Here is a 16,935-nt window from a genome sequence, read left to right as displayed (position 1 = left end):
TTTACTTTGGGATATTAGGGGGAAAAAAAAAGTTTAGTGCTTACTAGGTTGTGAATGCAAGTAACTTCCAAATCACTTAAATATCATATTGGACTAAGTATCCAAAATACCTTTGATCCACAACCACAAAGATGATAGTAGTGGCATGGCACCTTTGCTATCTATTTTCCATTGCCTTCTGAACCTTAGACCTCAAACCAAATTTAGGTGTAACTACAGGACTGTAACAAAATCCCAGGCCTTTTATCTACTGAATGTGCACGGTGAAAGAGTAAGCAAAATATTGTCTGGAAAGGCCCTTTAGAGCAGCCTCTTTTATTTTTTAGTCCTAATATTAAGCACTATTTTCTACAGGATGAAACTTAATCAGTCGGAAGATGGGGAGGTTTCCTGAAGCATCTCTAGTTATGTGGTCAGCCTGGGAATAAGAGAGTGGTGAGATTCTGGAGGCAGGATATGTGCCCACAAAGGCACAGTGGTGCCTTAATTGCTCCTTAACGTTTCAATAATTTTAGAGCAGACAACTGGCTCACAAGTTGAGTCTAACTTCGTCAGCATCTTGGCCAGTGAACCCTGTTCCTTCAGAATGAAAAGATATATGATAATACACATGTATATGTATTATTGCTTAGAAGTGCACTAGGCTGGCAGCTGATGTTCTGGGTGACGTACCTGGAGGGAGATGTTTGCCTGAGGGCGAATTTTGGCTGATGGCAGCTCCACATAGGAATCCTTCCCCACAAAGTTGACTGTGATGAGCTTCTCGCACTTCTGCCCAGCAAAGCCAGCGAGGCAGCGGCAGACGGGCTCATGGTGAGCGACGATGCACTGGGCTCCGTTCTGGCACTCGTAGTTATCACATGGGCTCGTCTGGAGAAGAACCATCGGTGGAGGAGTTTCACAGAAAAGTCCACTGTAGAAGGTAAAGAAAAGAAAAAGTGTCCTCAATTATCACCATTTTTTAAGGAAGAAAACATTTTCAGATGCTGACGTTGTACTACTACTGTGGTATAGCAACTCTGAGATTCAGCTACCATGTGCCTGCTTTACTGTGTGAAAGCTATACAGCATCGTGCTGTACAGAAATCCCCATGCTGGGTCTGAATGAGCCAGTTCAAATACCAAAAGCAATTTGTACTGCACATTGCACTGGTTATTTAGCTCTGCAAGGTACAGCAGTCGGTCTGAAATAGCTTCCATCCCACACTGTGCCGTGCAGAGGTTCCCAGCAAAAACTGGGAGCTATATAAACCCAAACCTGAGATTTTCCCATTGTAGGCTTTGTGACTTGAGTCTATTGCTGCTGTTGTAAGGCATGTAAGGGGAAAATCCTCTATTTTTAGTGCTTTTTACAGCCTCCTCACTTCGTTTACTGTATATGAGACAGTGTATCATCAACAGATGGGCAACTGCTAAAAAGTCTCAGAAGCAATGCACTGATACCATACTATTTTCTGGGAAGCTTCCCTGAATTGGTTGCTTCTAACAGCATCAGGATCATTAACTTTATTTTAGCTGGGTTTGTGGTTGGCAGTGTCCTGGATCAGAAAAAGGCAAAGGAAAGGAAGCTTGCCCAGAATCAGAGGTAGCTGAAATCCAAATGCCAAATCTGAGTACTTGTGAAGTCAGATCATATTCAGATCCGGAGGAAAGTGCTGTGGTTCTGTCTTAACTACATGAGAGGCTGAGCGAAACCCACATGTAGGAATCTCTGACCTCTGAGGCTTGGGCCACGTTGCCCAGGAGCAGTGATGGCTCAGGCCCCAGGCCGCCTTCCTGGATTCAGTGTGGCTGCCCACTTCCCAGGTTATTGGCTGGAATGACTCAGCTACACTGAAATATTGACACCAGCATAGAAGAGCAGGGAAAACGGAGAAAGTGCAGAAAGCTGCAGTCATCTTTCAGTGATGTCATGTGTCAGACTAAACTGCAAAGTTAAATGAAAAATCTCTGCCCAGTACATCCCCTGGGCCCGTGCAATCAATGGGTACTGAAAAGGGACCAGGCCAAGCTCTCTGCCTGGCTGCACATGGCATGCCCCCGAAATTATGCCCCAAATTTCTCATTACAGCCACTGCCCAAACCCAACAAACCCTTTTTGTACTGATGAGAGAACATAAACTCTTTACATCGAGTTCCATGACTGCTTGAAAATGTGTAGACAGTAAAATGATGAAAAATTGGTAGCTGGTGAGAAGGGAACGTGTGTCAAGCTGTGCTGTGGGGAATGCTGTGGGGATAGCTGCGGCAAGGGCTTGTGGGCTCAGGCTCCTGCACCATCTCTCTGTGTTAGAGAGAATTTGCCAGGGCAGGGGCAGAAGGCTTGCCAGGGGCAGACCCATTCATGCAGAGAATCCCATCAGCCCAGTCCTGGACCAGTGAAATCCCACTTCTCCCACTAGGAATTTCCTGCCATTCAGGGAGCACTTTGTGGAATAATAGCACTCTTATAAAAACAAAGAAAAAAAATGCCAAAAAACTCACTCCTTGACAGTAAAGCAGGGGAGACTTGGAAGCTCAGTGAATTTCTAGGCAACCTTCCTAGATACAATTAGAATAGAAACCCAAGCCATTACCCTACAGTAAATAGTACCCATACAGAACGTGCAAGAACAGCAGACAAAACAGCCGCAACATACTCAAGACCAATCTTGCTCAGCCACAGAGACCAGAACCTGCTGCCTCTGTAACAGAAGGAAATGGAGATGACTGCTTTCCATTTTACATTTTCTCGTGTGAAATTTTGCACAGAGTACCACAGCTCTATCTTTAGCGCTGTGTGGAATGAGAGCCCAAACCTCTCCCTGTCCCTGTTCTCCTAACACACGCCACTCTCTGGTCTGCCTCTGGGAAACACGAAAGAGAGAGAAATACACAAAATAAATACACATGGATGGGCTAAATCCTGAACTGCATCAAAAGCAATGGAGTTGCTCTGCTTTTCTATCATGTCTGAGAGAAGAGACACAGGGTTTTATATTACTACTTTTACGAAAGGCAAACTTGAAGAAAGATGCAAACATTTGGGATTTGCACCTGGGAGAAGGCCAGAAAAGCTCTCCTTTCCGCACAGCCACTATACAGCGTGGAATACCCTAACCAGCTTCCTAACTTTGCCCAAATCTGTATGTTGGCCTTGTACATGGTGATGTGGGTATGGCAAACAAAAATTGGTTCCACAGGAATAAGCATGAGGAGGGTGAAGAACACTGCTGGGGATTTCCAAGGCGTGAAGCACAGAGCTGTGCTGGTCTCTCCCTGTGAGCACACACTGCAGGGACCATCCCGCTCCAGTCCTGGTGTCTCTTGGGGTTGGAAGTGCTCATGCACACAATCACACAGATGTTTCCTTCTCAGCCGGAACCACCTCTTGGTACTTTTCAGGATAAACTGCATTTCAAGACTTTTCTCATTGCATTGCTCTAAGCTTCCTTTATTCACCACAAGAATGGAGTGATGTTTCACAGCCAGGCTCCACACGCCCACCCCATCACTACCTTGCTGCTCTAGGGGCAGGGAGCTGTGGTTGACAGGGACCCCTTATCTTCCCCCGATGCCTGGCTGACACAGTGCTGTAAGTGGGCATGGTCAGGCTGCTAATACTATCAGCAAAGGGTCAGGGGGAGGGAGCAAACCACTCCCTGAGAGCCAAGTGGTAAATACCCTCTACCAGAAAAGTGCAATCTTCCATAGGGACAAGCCATTCTATTCATTTAGACAAATGTATCTCAAAAGTGTAATCTGGCAGGCAATACTGCTGGAAATAAATAAACCCCATTTACTTTGCTCCAAGGAGTACTTGGAGGAGACGTACAGGGTCACTACAGTGGGCAGCAGTGGAAACAGGAGCACAGCAGGCAGCATAGTGTAGGGGAGTAACTGCATATGGGCGTACTGGGTTTGTGTGGCCAGGTTTTGGTAGCTGGGGGGCTACAGGGGTGGCTTCTGTGAGAAGCTGCTAGAAGGTTCCCCTAATATCCAGTAGAGCCAATGCCAGCTGGCTCCAAGATGGACCCACCACTGGCCAAGGCTGAGCCCATCAGTGGCAGTGGTAGCACCTCTGGGATAACATATTTAAGAAGGGAAAAAACAAAAACTAAGGGGAGCAATTACAGCCTGAGAAAGGAGTGAGAATATGTAAGAAACAACTCTGCAGACCCCAAGGTCAGTGACGGAGAAGGGGGAGGAGGTGCTCCAGGCTGCAGAGCAGAGATTCCCCTGCAGCCCGTGGGGAGAGGGCAGGGCTGTGCCCTGCACCCAGGGAGATCACCAGTGGAGCAGATGCCACCTGCAGTCTGGGGAGGAGCCCACTCTGGAGCAGGGGGATGCCCGAAGGAGGCTGTGACCCTGGGAGAAGCCCATGCTGGAGCAGGCTCCTGGCAGGGCCTGTGGCCCCGTGGAGAGAGGAGCCCACGCTGGAGCAGGTTTGTGCCTGAGGGACTGCACCCTGTGGAAGGGACCCACGCTGGAGAAATCCGTGGAGAACTGTCTCCTGTGGGAGGGACCCCATGCTGGAGCAGGGCAAGAGTGTGAGGAGTCCTTCCTGAGGAGGAAGGAGCGGCAGGAACAACAGATGATGGACTGAACACAACCCCCATCCCCTGCCCCGCTGTGCCTCTGAGGGGATAGAGAAAATCAGGAGTGAAGTTCAGCCCAGGAAAAAGGGAGGGATGGGGAGAAGGTGTTTTAAGATTTAGTTTTTATTTCTCATTATCCTACTTTGATTTGGTTGGCAATAAATTAATTTCCCCAAGTCAAGTCTGTTTTGACCATGATGGTAATTGGTGAGTGATCTCTTCCTGTCCTTATCTCAACCCACAAGCCTTTCACTATATTTTCTCTCCCCTGTCCAGCTGAGGAGGGGAGTGATAGAGCAGCTTTGGCGGGCACCTGGCATCCAGTCAGGGTCAACCCACCACAGTGTGAAATGGTTGTCTTTGCTCAGTCTGATATGTTTCTCAAAGTAAATTTGTCCTTGGGAACATTTCTTTGTGAACACACCTGAACTATGAATTAGTTATAGACTATGAGACTTTCCCTTCCTGAACAAGACCCTTGGCAAATCCCCGCAGGCCACCCTGCTCCTGGAGGGTGAGCACAGCAGCTCAGGGGCATGGCACCACTCAGCAAGAGATAGTTTGGATTCCCCTTTCCAAGAGAAAAAGGGCATATTAAAAAAATAGCAACAACCTCTTGGGAAGATAGATATACAGAAAGCAATTCTTGCCAATTTAAGGTAGTTACTGTAGTAGCTGCCTATCAGCACAGCAGTCAGACCCAGCCAGAGTTGATGAGCTGAGGACACATCAGCACCACGTTCCCATTGCTAGCCAGGCACTGAAGTGGACTGTCCGATTGCAGCACTCTCCTGTTCAAAGCCTGGCTTCATTAAGTGTGTGATCTCCCTCTCCAGTGCAGGGCTTTGAAGCTGGCTGGCAAACACATCAGGAGAGCCAGCAGTGGGATCAAACTAGGGTCGACTCCACAGATGGCTGTCCCCCGCTGGCCTGATGTCAGGTGTGATTGTTTTCCCGAGGTGACTAGCGGAAAGGAGCACTGCTAACTCGGCCCATTAGCTGTGTTCTCCCTAATGCCAATCATTTTGTTTCGTCTGTGAGCAACAAGTAGAAAGCAGAAGGAAAGTCAGTGTATGTAATTCTAATTTAATGGAAGTTAAAAATAATAATAATAAAAAATCCATGCAACCCACAACAGCCTCCACTAACAGAAAGCAAATGTTGCAAGAAGCCAGTGTGTCTGTGCGTGGTGCTGCTCTGAAAGATTCCCTGAGCTCCCAGTATGGCTCCTGCACAACCCCTCCTTGCTGTGAAAGCCCTTCAGTGGGTGGCTTTACAAGTGCAGCTATCCTGCTACTGGCATCTAGAAGTTACATTAACTACAACGTCTGTCAAGGCCTTTTTTATTTTAAAATATTTTTAAAAATATATTTTTAGAAATAATTAATACTATTTATTTCCCTGGCAGTGGAATGTGGAGCACAGCCTGACTTGCATAGCTTGGCCAAGTCTGTTCTGCCTGGTACAATCTCATTTATTTAAATAATCACTGCTGACTTTCTTGCAGCAAAGTATCCCAGTGGGGAGCTCTGAAGCATCTACACAATGGAGGAATGGTGCTTTCTATCAAGCTCAGCAGCCTTAATGTGTGCATCCCCACTAGAGCAACATTTATCAGGACAGCACTACTGCGAGGCTGATTGCTAGAGGGAAGGTTTGGGAAGTTAAGTTTTATCCAATGGGGTTCACAAATTCTCAAAAATGTTTTCACCTGCAGGGGGTAAACGAATGTTATTTTGGGAAGAAAACACTGAAAACTTTTCAGGAAGAAAGCATATTATGTAATTGCAAAAGGTTGCTGAATGATAAGGAAAGGTGCTGCCTAGAGCACAACTACAGGTGAACAAAGAATAGGAAATCCGAAGATGGAAAAACAGGTGTGTGCATGTTGGTACTAATGCTTTTTGGGGCTGCCATCAGAGGTGCATCACTGTGCATATGAGGCCCTACATTGTTAAGAATTACCAGACTGCCATTTGTTCAACTGTGCGAGGATGTAAGTTTTAACATCCTTATTAATGTGTGACTCCAAGTGGCTTTGATGCACAGCATAGTGACAACCACTAAATTGTTATAGGTCTATGTATTTATTACAACAGCAGAAGCTCCACATAACTCTGCAAACTCACTGCTGGAAAATGATTCCTGATACTTAGCCAAAAAACTTTATTAACCATCATCTCATGTCTCCTAGTTACCTTTGTCAGACCACCCCTTGTGTTCTCTCCTTTTCATCAACACCTGAAGCCTGTTATCCTTGCAAAGTTATCTCTGTGCCACACAGCCCAGCACCTGAGGCATGATTTGGGAACAGTTGAGTCTATGACCCTGAACATCAGAAGGCTGAACTCTGTCAATCACTGTCTTTGCTATTGCAATTTTAAGAGGGGAAAAAAAAAATATCAGAACCCCCTTCTGAGCAGCAGGCCTTTAAACTACAAAAGGCTGGAGTCATGGAAAGAATAATGAGCAGATCATATTTTGTTAGCAGAATTTTAATCCCAAAATCAAACACGATCTGGGACTATTCTGCATGGAGAACACAAGGGGCTTCAGCTTGCTCTCCACCTTGGCAGAGGGAGCCTGTTAGTGCCCACTGTGATGTTTTTCTCCTATAAGACCCTGGCTCCCTTGCATCTTCCACAGGAAATTTAGGGAGATGGCATGGACTAGCACAAAAAAAAGAAAGCAAACAGGAGACCTCAAGTTAATCCTGGCTCTGCTGTTGACAGGCAGCAGAATTACTTTGCTTGCCCAAGTCTACCTTGGGCTATGAAGTGCTGCCTAAGCTAGTAGTTGAGTTTTGGAACTTTGTGTAGAAAGATTTTTTTCTCCTTAGAGGACTTTCAGGGGAACGAAGCCCCCTCATTTGAGCAAGTGAGCAGGCTGGGCTGTTCCAGGTTCTGCTCTTGGGGTCCCTGGTGTGAGATCAGCCAACCCAGGGCACTGCCTGAATTGCCAATAGAGCTGCTTGGTACACAGGAAGAGACCCAGACCAGTCTCCCACCTACCTCTGCTGCTCTGCTCAACTGTGTCACAACTCAAAACACCTCTGCCAACCACTGTGACCCTACCTTCCTGGAAAAAAACCCTCACATTCATCACTGCCTAGTACTGACATGCCTTAAAAATCAGGGGACTTGCAGCAGAAGTCTCCCGGTCACTACCATCTGATGACAGGCTCAAGTTACCCTTGACTCCAGATACGGTTTTGCAACCCCATTTCTCAACTCTAACAATTAGATAACATTGAGCATTTACAATTCCACTGTGGGACAGCCACCTGTTATCCTTACCAGTCACCAATTTGCAAGATCCCTAAGGCCATCAAAGGGATTGAAGCGGAGAAAGTAACAGGGAGAAAAGGGTATGAATTTGAAATTCAGAGGATATCTGATATCCTGTAAATAACAAGACTGGTTCTGTGAAACCACAGGCTGACATCATGTTATATATCAATGCCTATTCAGGGAAGGCTGTCTGCTTTGCAATAAAAATGTGTGTTGAGAGGCAAAAAACCCCCCAAACCAGCAAGGATGAAAGCAAGAAGGATGAAAACAGTTGTAGATACAAAGCAGAGAAAATGATTCATAAGTGTTCATGCAATTTCTGCTTTGTCAAGACTGATCTTTTCAGGTACTCCTTCTTTGTCTCATGTGTGTATTTCAAACACAGAAAAGGTTTAGCTGGAAGGAAGCCAGTATCCAGCCTCAGGCAATGATTAGTGAATCCATTTGGAGCAGCACACTTATCTTTGACAGACAGAGAGATTTCCAGGAGTCAGATATATTGGCAGCTGTCAGAATCAGAGACTGTAAATTTACAGCCCAAATGGTACTGAGCCCATCCACCAACAGGCACAGAGATACTGGTACAGAATCTTCAGACTCGTGTTTTCTTGCAGCTAGGTCTGAGGGTTCATATATGTAATTTTATCATCTTTTGCTCACTCTCGCACATGCAGAGTTGATCTCCATATAATTTATGTGAGTGTATTACCTAGTGTTTTGCCAGGAAAGGCTGGGGCAGGCAGGCAGGCAAACAAACACAGCACTGCCCAAAAGGCAAATTGCTGTTTTCAAAGCAAGAATCGTCAGCCCCCTGTATTCAGTTAGCTCGTTAAGACCTACTTCATCTACAAGATTTGAAGCACTGAGCCATCCGCTCACCTAGGAATGACAGATCGATACTGTATCTAGAGGCTGATTAGCTCTGAGGATGAAAGCAATTAAAGAAAGTGCCCCAACAGTATGTACAGAAGACAGTCTGAGGGAGGAGCTGACTCTCACGTACCTGAAACCCTGAGGACAGACGCAGGTGTAGCCATTGACTGCATCTACGCAGACAGCTCCATGGCGACACTTATGGCCCACACAGTCATCATCATCTATTTCACAGTGTTTTCCACTGTAACCCGGCAAGCACTCGCATCTGAAATACAAGAAGATCGCTGTTAATAGCTTGTTTCAACATTCACAACAATAGCGCACACAGGCAGCCTAGCACCAATCTGATTTGAGATGGAAAGGTGTTAGCAATTATTCCTGGAAACATTAAGCACAATTCCTGCCATCAGACGTGTTCAAGTCCCTCCTGTCTGCAGAGGTTCTGCAATCTGCTTAAGTTCAAGCTGAGCAAAGCAATACCATGCTACTGCTTTTCCTCAGCCAAGTCTGTGGAGAAGGGTGATCATACAGAGGTCTCCCAATTATGCTAAAGATGACATCTTCCCTAACCTTACAGACTCAAAGGGCAATATTCTGCAAGCGCAGTTGGTCTGATGTCTCAGACGATGATTTTGCCAATGTCTGCACACTGCTGAGTGTCTGAGGTTGGTCCTGTGCAGCTACACAGAGCACAGTAAGGTTCCACCTTCCAAATGGAAGCAATCTGCAAGCAAGCCATAAAACTCAGCAAATTTAAAGAAAAAGACCGTCAGTTTTGAGAGCACCACCTGCTTGACATTCATTTGCAAGGCATAGCAAATGTTGCTGCAACTACGAAAAGTTGTCTTTGAGGCCTGTCCTGTCCCGTGGTGACACTCAGGCAAAGTGTGTACCTGCTGCTATGGGGTAACACCATTCATAGGAGCAACACCATGGGATGCACCCAAACCTGCAGACATTGGCTTTTTAATTTTATTTTATACAGTTCTCAAGTTTGTTGCATGAAGGCTGCATCAGCATTTCTATTATAAGCCTTGCAGAAGTTTATAACCTGACAATAGAAAATACATCCCAAAGTCTCTGACTTGGAACAGATCTTTTGGGATTGCTGAACAGCCTCTTTTTGAATCTGTAGTGTAGACAATGTTTAGTCATGAACACGCTTTAGTACATAAAACACATTTTACTCCTCCCAGCTGGATGTTACTGCACATCTGGAAAACAAAAGGCGTATCATTTCAACCAAAACAAGGGAAGAGCTACAGTTAACTTCAGCAATAAAAAAGAGGTCTGTGCTCTTGCTAGAGCCCCTTGTTTGGACACAGTGTGCTTGTCACTGAGAGCTGGAAGAGGAGAGACATTATAAAGTTGAGGGAGGTGGCATCAGGAGAGAAACTACTGCTCCACCAACCTATTCTGCTGGCTTCCTCCTCCTCCCCCCTGCCAGCAGCCAGGTGGGGTCAGTGCAGGAGGAGGCTCCTTGTGGAAAACCTCTTCAGAGGAACTGGATGCATGGGAGCTGATGAGGAAAGATATTTCCACTTTCCAGGCAGCAGTCATTGTGCTGAATTTGGTTCCGAGTGACAGTGTGTTTTGGCTCCTGGCTGTTCCCCAGCTTGTCTGGACAAGGCAGCAAGTTGTGTGAAACTTCCCAGAGGGCAACAGCAGGTCCTGTGTGTGTGCTAATGACCAGTGAAGGGCTGCCCCAGCATCAGGGCTTCAGCAACCACCTGGCTCAAGCCTGGAGAATGGGACCTTCAGTCTCCATTTCAAAACATGGCTTGTGACCAGCTAAAAAAGGAGCCGCAGGCTGTAGGATGGATAACGTTATGTAGATGCATATACTTTCTTTCTCCATCCTCCCTCCATGAGAGGCCCCCATCATGACCCTCCGCAGCCACAGGATGGTTGATGTTCCAGCTCTGCACGCCTGAATTGCTTTTCTACACCTTGGTGGCTCAGGGAATACTGTGATTAACATAACAGAGATGACAAAACAGAGCAAAAAGCAAAAAGTGTTCCTTCCGCAAACTATGAGAAGCGGGCAACATTTTTTGGCAGCATTTTAGTCACACCTGCAAGCAAATAATGTCAATCAAATGACTTTGTGGGGGGAATTGGCAGCATTTAATCCTGTTGCTTTTTATTGATCCCTGCAGTCCTAATATAAAGTGATGTAATAATGAACGATGTGCAGTTCCTTATTCAGGGCTGCCATGCATCAATTTTATGATGTGTATTGGCTATCTCAGTAATGACAGAACCACCACTTTTCTCTGCAGGGCTGCATTAAATCAGCATTTTAAGCTGTCAGGTAATAATTCCAAGCTTTAGAATAATAAAGTATATTTATACCATGCTCCAACATCAATACAGTGAATGGAAAAACATGCTCCTTTCTTGAAGTTATTTTTTTAGAAGTAATTTCATTGTGTTAAATGGTATTTTTTGTTGATTTTTGTTTTGTTTTGTTTTCTGGCATACAGAAAGCTACTCTTCTATAGTAACAGCACAATAAAGATGTGGAGGCTGGAAGTGAGGAAAACCACCTGCAATTTTAGCTTAGAAAGCAAAGAGCTCTGTGCAGCCAAACACACACTGAAATAGTCCAATTTGTTTCTAAGCTTGGCTTTCCCTTTAGAAACATGGAATTCTTTTTGGGTCAGTCATCTCTGAGCTCTTAGTGTGTCACATCTAGGCTGAAGCTACCAAAAAATGCATGCCTAGAGTACAGTGGCTGAGAAACTCAGCCACATGAGTACCTGACCCAGCCTCCTAGAAACCCAAGGTCTCCCCTATCTGGGAATAATGGCATGTTAGCTCCATCCCTATCCCACACAGTGCCAGCAAGTGGCTATCAGCAAAAGTATGATGCAGTAAAGAAGGTGGCAAAGAATCTTTCATATTCAAATCCTGGTAAGAGAGTAATTTATCTCATTTCCCAGTGACCATCTGACACCAGTACAGTTGAAATCTTGTTTTCTGCTACAGCCTTGTAGTGATGGCAACATTCCCAGTATCAGAGAGAGCCTAACAACATGTCTAGTGGTATTTAAAATGTTGGCCTATCCGAGGGGATTTGCATCTGTATGCACTCAATGTCTATTGTATTAAAGCCGTGAATCATGGCTTCTATTGCAGGGCCAGAATGGAATTTCCCTCCCCATATCAATAAATAACTTGGCTTCCCATTTTTTTTTCCTGTTTTTGTCATCTTTTCTTCCCTCTGCAGAGCTGCAGACCACCTAGAGCTGAAGGCAGGACAGACAGACTGACTGGTGTCCTTGCTGCCTTGATATTCTTCACTTGCGTGTCCTATTCACATGCCCAGGGCACAAACCTGACCAGCGGATGGTCAGCCCAGCAACAAGCCTGACTCCTACCATTAATATTCCCCACCTCCGTAAGCAGAGCAGAGGATGGTGCAAGAGCCTGACTCATTCTGCACGTGGCATTATACTGCACCATTACGTGCTACATGTATGGTACTTCACAGGTCAGGAGACCAAACTGCTCAAGGGATCAGCAAGAGCACACGACCAGAGGCTGTTGTTTTTAGTGAGACCCAGCAGCAACTACACATCACTGCAAAAGCTGCCAAGGGCTCTCAGCCTGTTTCTCAATGGTTTGGTGCAACTAAAGTATGAAAGAAAAAGCAATACTTGGACAAATTCTATGTTCAAGCTTGGGCAGGCTCCTTCACCTCTCAAATCTGGCCTGCTAGAAAGCAAAATGGGACAGAAGAAGTAAAGAAATTATGGGATGTAGCATTCTATGAATAGTGGGAAGAATAACTCAACAAACAGTAGTAGGAAATACTTACAAGTAGTTATTTAGGCTCCCCTCAAGGGTTAATGGCCCCACCATGAAGCAAGCAAGCAAGAAAAAGTGTCTTATTTACGCAAATTATTTGGGTGGCAGGTAAGAAAATGCTTCCAGCAAGGGTAAAACCATTCAGGGCCACAGCTGTCTCCATCCCTTCATACATCTAGCAATGTAAGGTAATTTGGGTTACAAGCCTTTGCCTTGTAACATGATGTAGCTACTGGATTAGCCGAATGATGGATTAACTAGGAATGAAAGCTGGAAAGAACATCAGGGACTATTTATGTACCAGTAGACACCTCTTAATGCAGCCCCTGTGCATCATTTCAGGAACTGTCCTAATCATTTAATAGTTTCATCTTCCTCAACTGTTGGAAACATTTCTGTCTGGAGGTTTTTCACCCAAAAGAAAGGCTTGAGTTGTACAGACTGACTGTCTAGCACAGATTCAGCTGCCCTCGAGATAGCCAGCATCTCTAAAATTTTGGTTCACTTCCTTTTAACTATCCTGAAATGTTCTGTGTATTAAGTTTACACTATTCTGACATGCCAGTTGCTTCACAGGATACAATCTGATCCCGACTGCAAGTTATCAGGAAGACCAAAGAGTGCTACCGTCTCTCCCCTGTGACACGCTGGGTCTGCTCGGTGAGGGCATCCCTCACCGAAACCCCAGCCCTCCCTCCCAGGAGGGAATGGGTGAGCACCCAGGATTGCATTGTGGCTGTGAAAGCCTTAGGGGAAGGTGCAGAATGCAGCTTGTCTGCACTGAACTCTCTTGAATTTGCCTTCCTTTCTTATTTCTTTGATTCAAAGATCTTTTCTTGACAAGCTTTCCATAGAGCTTGACTTTTCAATTGACTGTCTCTATTTGCTAAATTGCTCTGAAATTCCCTCTTCAGACAAGTGATGAGCACTGCTACTACGCACCTCTCAAAACACCCCAACCCCCAAATCTCCAGCTGTTTTACTGTCATTTAAAACACGAGGCTTTATTTCACCCCTGTGAAACAGTCAGCATCATCCCCAATACGCAAATGCAAACACAGACTTCACAAATTCTAACAAGAGCTGAGCGAGGCTCGCCTCTGTAGCCAACGAAAGGTGGTGGCTCCCGAGTGAGAGCCATCCAGTTCAGCTGTTTCTGCTGCTGCCCAAGGTGAGGAAGTGTGGGGAGAGAAGCCCCACTGCAGTCAAGGCCAGTCTTTGCCAGTGCACCCCAAGAGTGCCAGCCATCCTGGAAGAGAACAGCTAAAGTGGGAATACAACAGAAAACTCCTGACCTGCAGCTTTATGCTCTGGCCACAAGTTTATCTTTCCCTTCTCAGTAGTCAGAATGGGGACTGGATTTTAAACAGAGCCAGCATGGGCTGAGGAGAGCTGAGTTACATCTGTTAAGGCTCCTGTTATGCTGCTTGGATTGATGGATGCCCTAAGGAACACATAAGGAAACTGTCCTTAGTTTCTGATGAGGGATAAAATACTTTTCAGTAACTGTTCCAGAAGTACTCCTTTTGCCATGCTCTATTCCAGAATTATTTCTCTGCTCTGGGGGTACGTCCATTATTTTCAAGGAAACCACAGAAAGCAAGAAAAGTATGTATGCTTGTATTAAAATTAAAATGTGACATGGTCTGAAGTATATATAGTCTCGTGCTATTTGCATTAATTTTGATGGTTTTTACCCCAAACTCACTGCTAGTTCAACCCTAGTCAATCCAATGGATTTATCTGCCCAGTGTGTGGAGACCAGCACACACACACATGCTTACCTGGTTCCTTTGTCAAGGGGAAGACATTTGGACTCATGTTGGCATGGATTTAGATCAGGAACACAATGGTTAATCACCTCATCACACAGTTCACCTGAGGCAAAAGAAAAGCAATAAAGCTATAACACAACTTGGACAATCCTGAAGCAGCTCCAACCATGTTCAGGGATGGCAAATCTCTCTAAATGGAGACAGCTCAGTAGTTCAGCAGGAAGTGACAATATTGCTTATGAGGGCACGTGAGACTTCATTAAATTGGGCTCCTTTGACCTATAGTGACTGTACTGTTTCTATCACATGAATTTGAAAGGCTGGTATAAAAAGTACTGACATATAAACTCCCCTTGGAGACAGACTAAGGATCAAATGGGCAGTTCCTGACCCAGAACCTCTTATATCAAAGCAAGAAAGTGACACAAAAGTGAAGTTGCTTATTAGACTAACATTTTCACACTGAAACGTATTTTAGCCATAGTTAATACTCTGCCAAACAAGCTGATTGGACATAATTCTGGAAAAGAACAACAACCCACAACCCCCCCACAACCCCCCCCCCAAAATCTCTGCGACTCTCAATAATAGGAACCAGCTTTAGGACTGCATGCAATTATAAACCAGTCACTATTTATAAGAAAAGTACTAGCTCTATTGTGCTCACAGGAGATGATGTCTTTTCAGAAAAAAATCCATCATATGTAAGCTCAGCTCAGCTGTTTCTAGGTATGGTGTGTTACATGCCATGCACCTCTCTGGATTTGTATAAATTTTAATAATTAATAGTTCTAGAATGTTCAAACCCAGATAGTTTATTTAAATACCACCCTTCTCTGAGTCCTAAATTATTAGGTCACACTTCAGTACCCCAGGATTTGAGATCCAGCCAAAGACCACAGAAATCTTTGCCTTCCCAAGAAACCAACAGAAACCTACCCCACACCTCCCAAAGCCTTGCAGGAAAAGCAAAGGTCAGTTACTCTCAACACAGAAACCCCCAAAAGCTACAGTCCCAAAGTCCCCTATGCAGCTATATCAGAAGACCACATCTGCAGGGTTTCAAAGTTATGCATATTTTGTGTGCCTATACATGATACATACCATCACATGAGCAGCAAGCCATGTGGATATTGTGGGAAAAAGGATAACGTGGGAGGCACTGGTGGGCTGGCAGTGTTTCTTTGCTGCAGTATTTTCATGAAGCTGCAGCTCCACCTGTCTTGGGAAAAACTCCATTTTCAAAAATCCGTACATTGCTAACTCTAGTGGTTACAGAGAAACACTTGAAAACACCAGCCAAGCAAACCACAAAGACCAAAATTCAGATGGAAAATGCAAATCAGAACAGTCCGTCTTTTATCAGTCTTGTGATCAGGCAGGGATGACTGAGAGCACAATTTTGAGGATGACTCTAGTGGTGACAGGTACAGTTTGTTAACACTCCCCGCTCGCTCCTTCAGGTTACTTCTCCCACATCTCCAGCCTCCCTACAGTAGAAGCTACTTAGCTCTTTATTTGACTCTTCATATTAATATGTATTTGCAAAAATTACTCTTCTTTTGTTTGTTTGTTTCAAACATGGAACATCTTATATATATTTGCTTTTTAGAGTTGTCAAGCGTAAGTGAGCAAGTGGAGGAAAAATACAGCCCTGGAGGCATGAGAGAGGGCACTACCAGCATAAACCCTGTACTCAGGTGCCACAGATAGCCTCATGACTTTTAGTGGGCTGGGTTTGGCAATATCAGAGAAGTCTGGCAGGCAATCTGCAGTGGACAGTTTATTGTTCATAGTATCAGCTATAAGACAACCAATTCCATCTGGAGCCAAGGAATCCCAGGAAGCCACCGCTATTAAATACTACCAAGTCTTTTTACCGCCCTGGACGAATCTTGGGCAAATGTAATGACTGTATCCAGCTCAGGAAGGGTGACATGCCAATGAAACAACGCTGCAAATCCATGGGAGCCAGGGAAACAGATCATTCACTGGACTTGAGGTTTGCCATTGTACTCCTCAAAGCAACTAGAGACTTTCAAGTCTTACAAGTACGAACACAGCTGTCATTGGGGACAGCTATTAACACATTTTTGAGGTGGCAGAGCTGGAGATAGGTCTGCTTATTAAGCAATCCCCAAATCCACAGTCCATCAACCCTCCCAAATACTAACAAGCAAAGCAACTCCCTCAGCCTTTGGGCAGACATAAAGATGAGCAGGTCAGAACTTGCTACAATGCCTGGATAACTAACTGCCAGCTCATCGTCTTGGTATTCCTCACGTCCCTTGTGTGCTACAAATCTTATATGGAAATATGAATAAAAAGTAACTAGTGACATTAAAAGAACTCAATGATCTAAAGCTGGAAATATTTTTGGAAGACCATTTAATAACTGAACAGTGTGGATAGATGCCTTCAGCTATCCTTTCACTAAAAATGGTCAATACATACTTTTGAAGTTTCTATTTCTTTTTTTTTTTTTGGTTTTGTTTTGGAGAAAAGGAAATGGGCTTCAAAAAAATAAGAACAGTTTCATAAACTCTCAAAGGAAATCATAAGTCTTCTTAAAGTATTCTTCTCAACAGTCTTGACAAGTGCTTA

General features: G+C 44.8%; 1 protein-coding gene across 2 annotated transcripts in view; it reads right to left on the bottom strand.

The window, feature by feature from the left end:
- SLIT3 (slit guidance ligand 3) overlaps positions 1 to 16,935 on the bottom strand; it is a 528,649-nt gene that overhangs the window by 27,775 nt on the left and 483,939 nt on the right. For both annotated transcript variants that reach the window (XM_074883610.1, XM_074883609.1), the window contains exons 29-31: positions 14,341 to 14,434; positions 8,871 to 9,008; positions 673 to 913 (exon numbers count right to left, since the gene is read on the bottom strand). In XM_074883610.1, coding sequence (XP_074739711.1) covers positions 673 to 913; positions 8,871 to 9,008; positions 14,341 to 14,434 — 473 coding nt within the window. The remainder of the gene's footprint in view (positions 1 to 672; positions 914 to 8,870; positions 9,009 to 14,340; positions 14,435 to 16,935) is intronic.

Source organism: Strix uralensis, chromosome 14 (genome assembly GCF_047716275.1).
Source record: "Strix uralensis isolate ZFMK-TIS-50842 chromosome 14, bStrUra1, whole genome shotgun sequence".
In the NCBI taxonomy this organism is placed as follows: domain Eukaryota; kingdom Metazoa; phylum Chordata; class Aves; order Strigiformes; family Strigidae; genus Strix; species Strix uralensis.
This window is presented reverse-complemented; position numbering and strand designations above follow the sequence as displayed.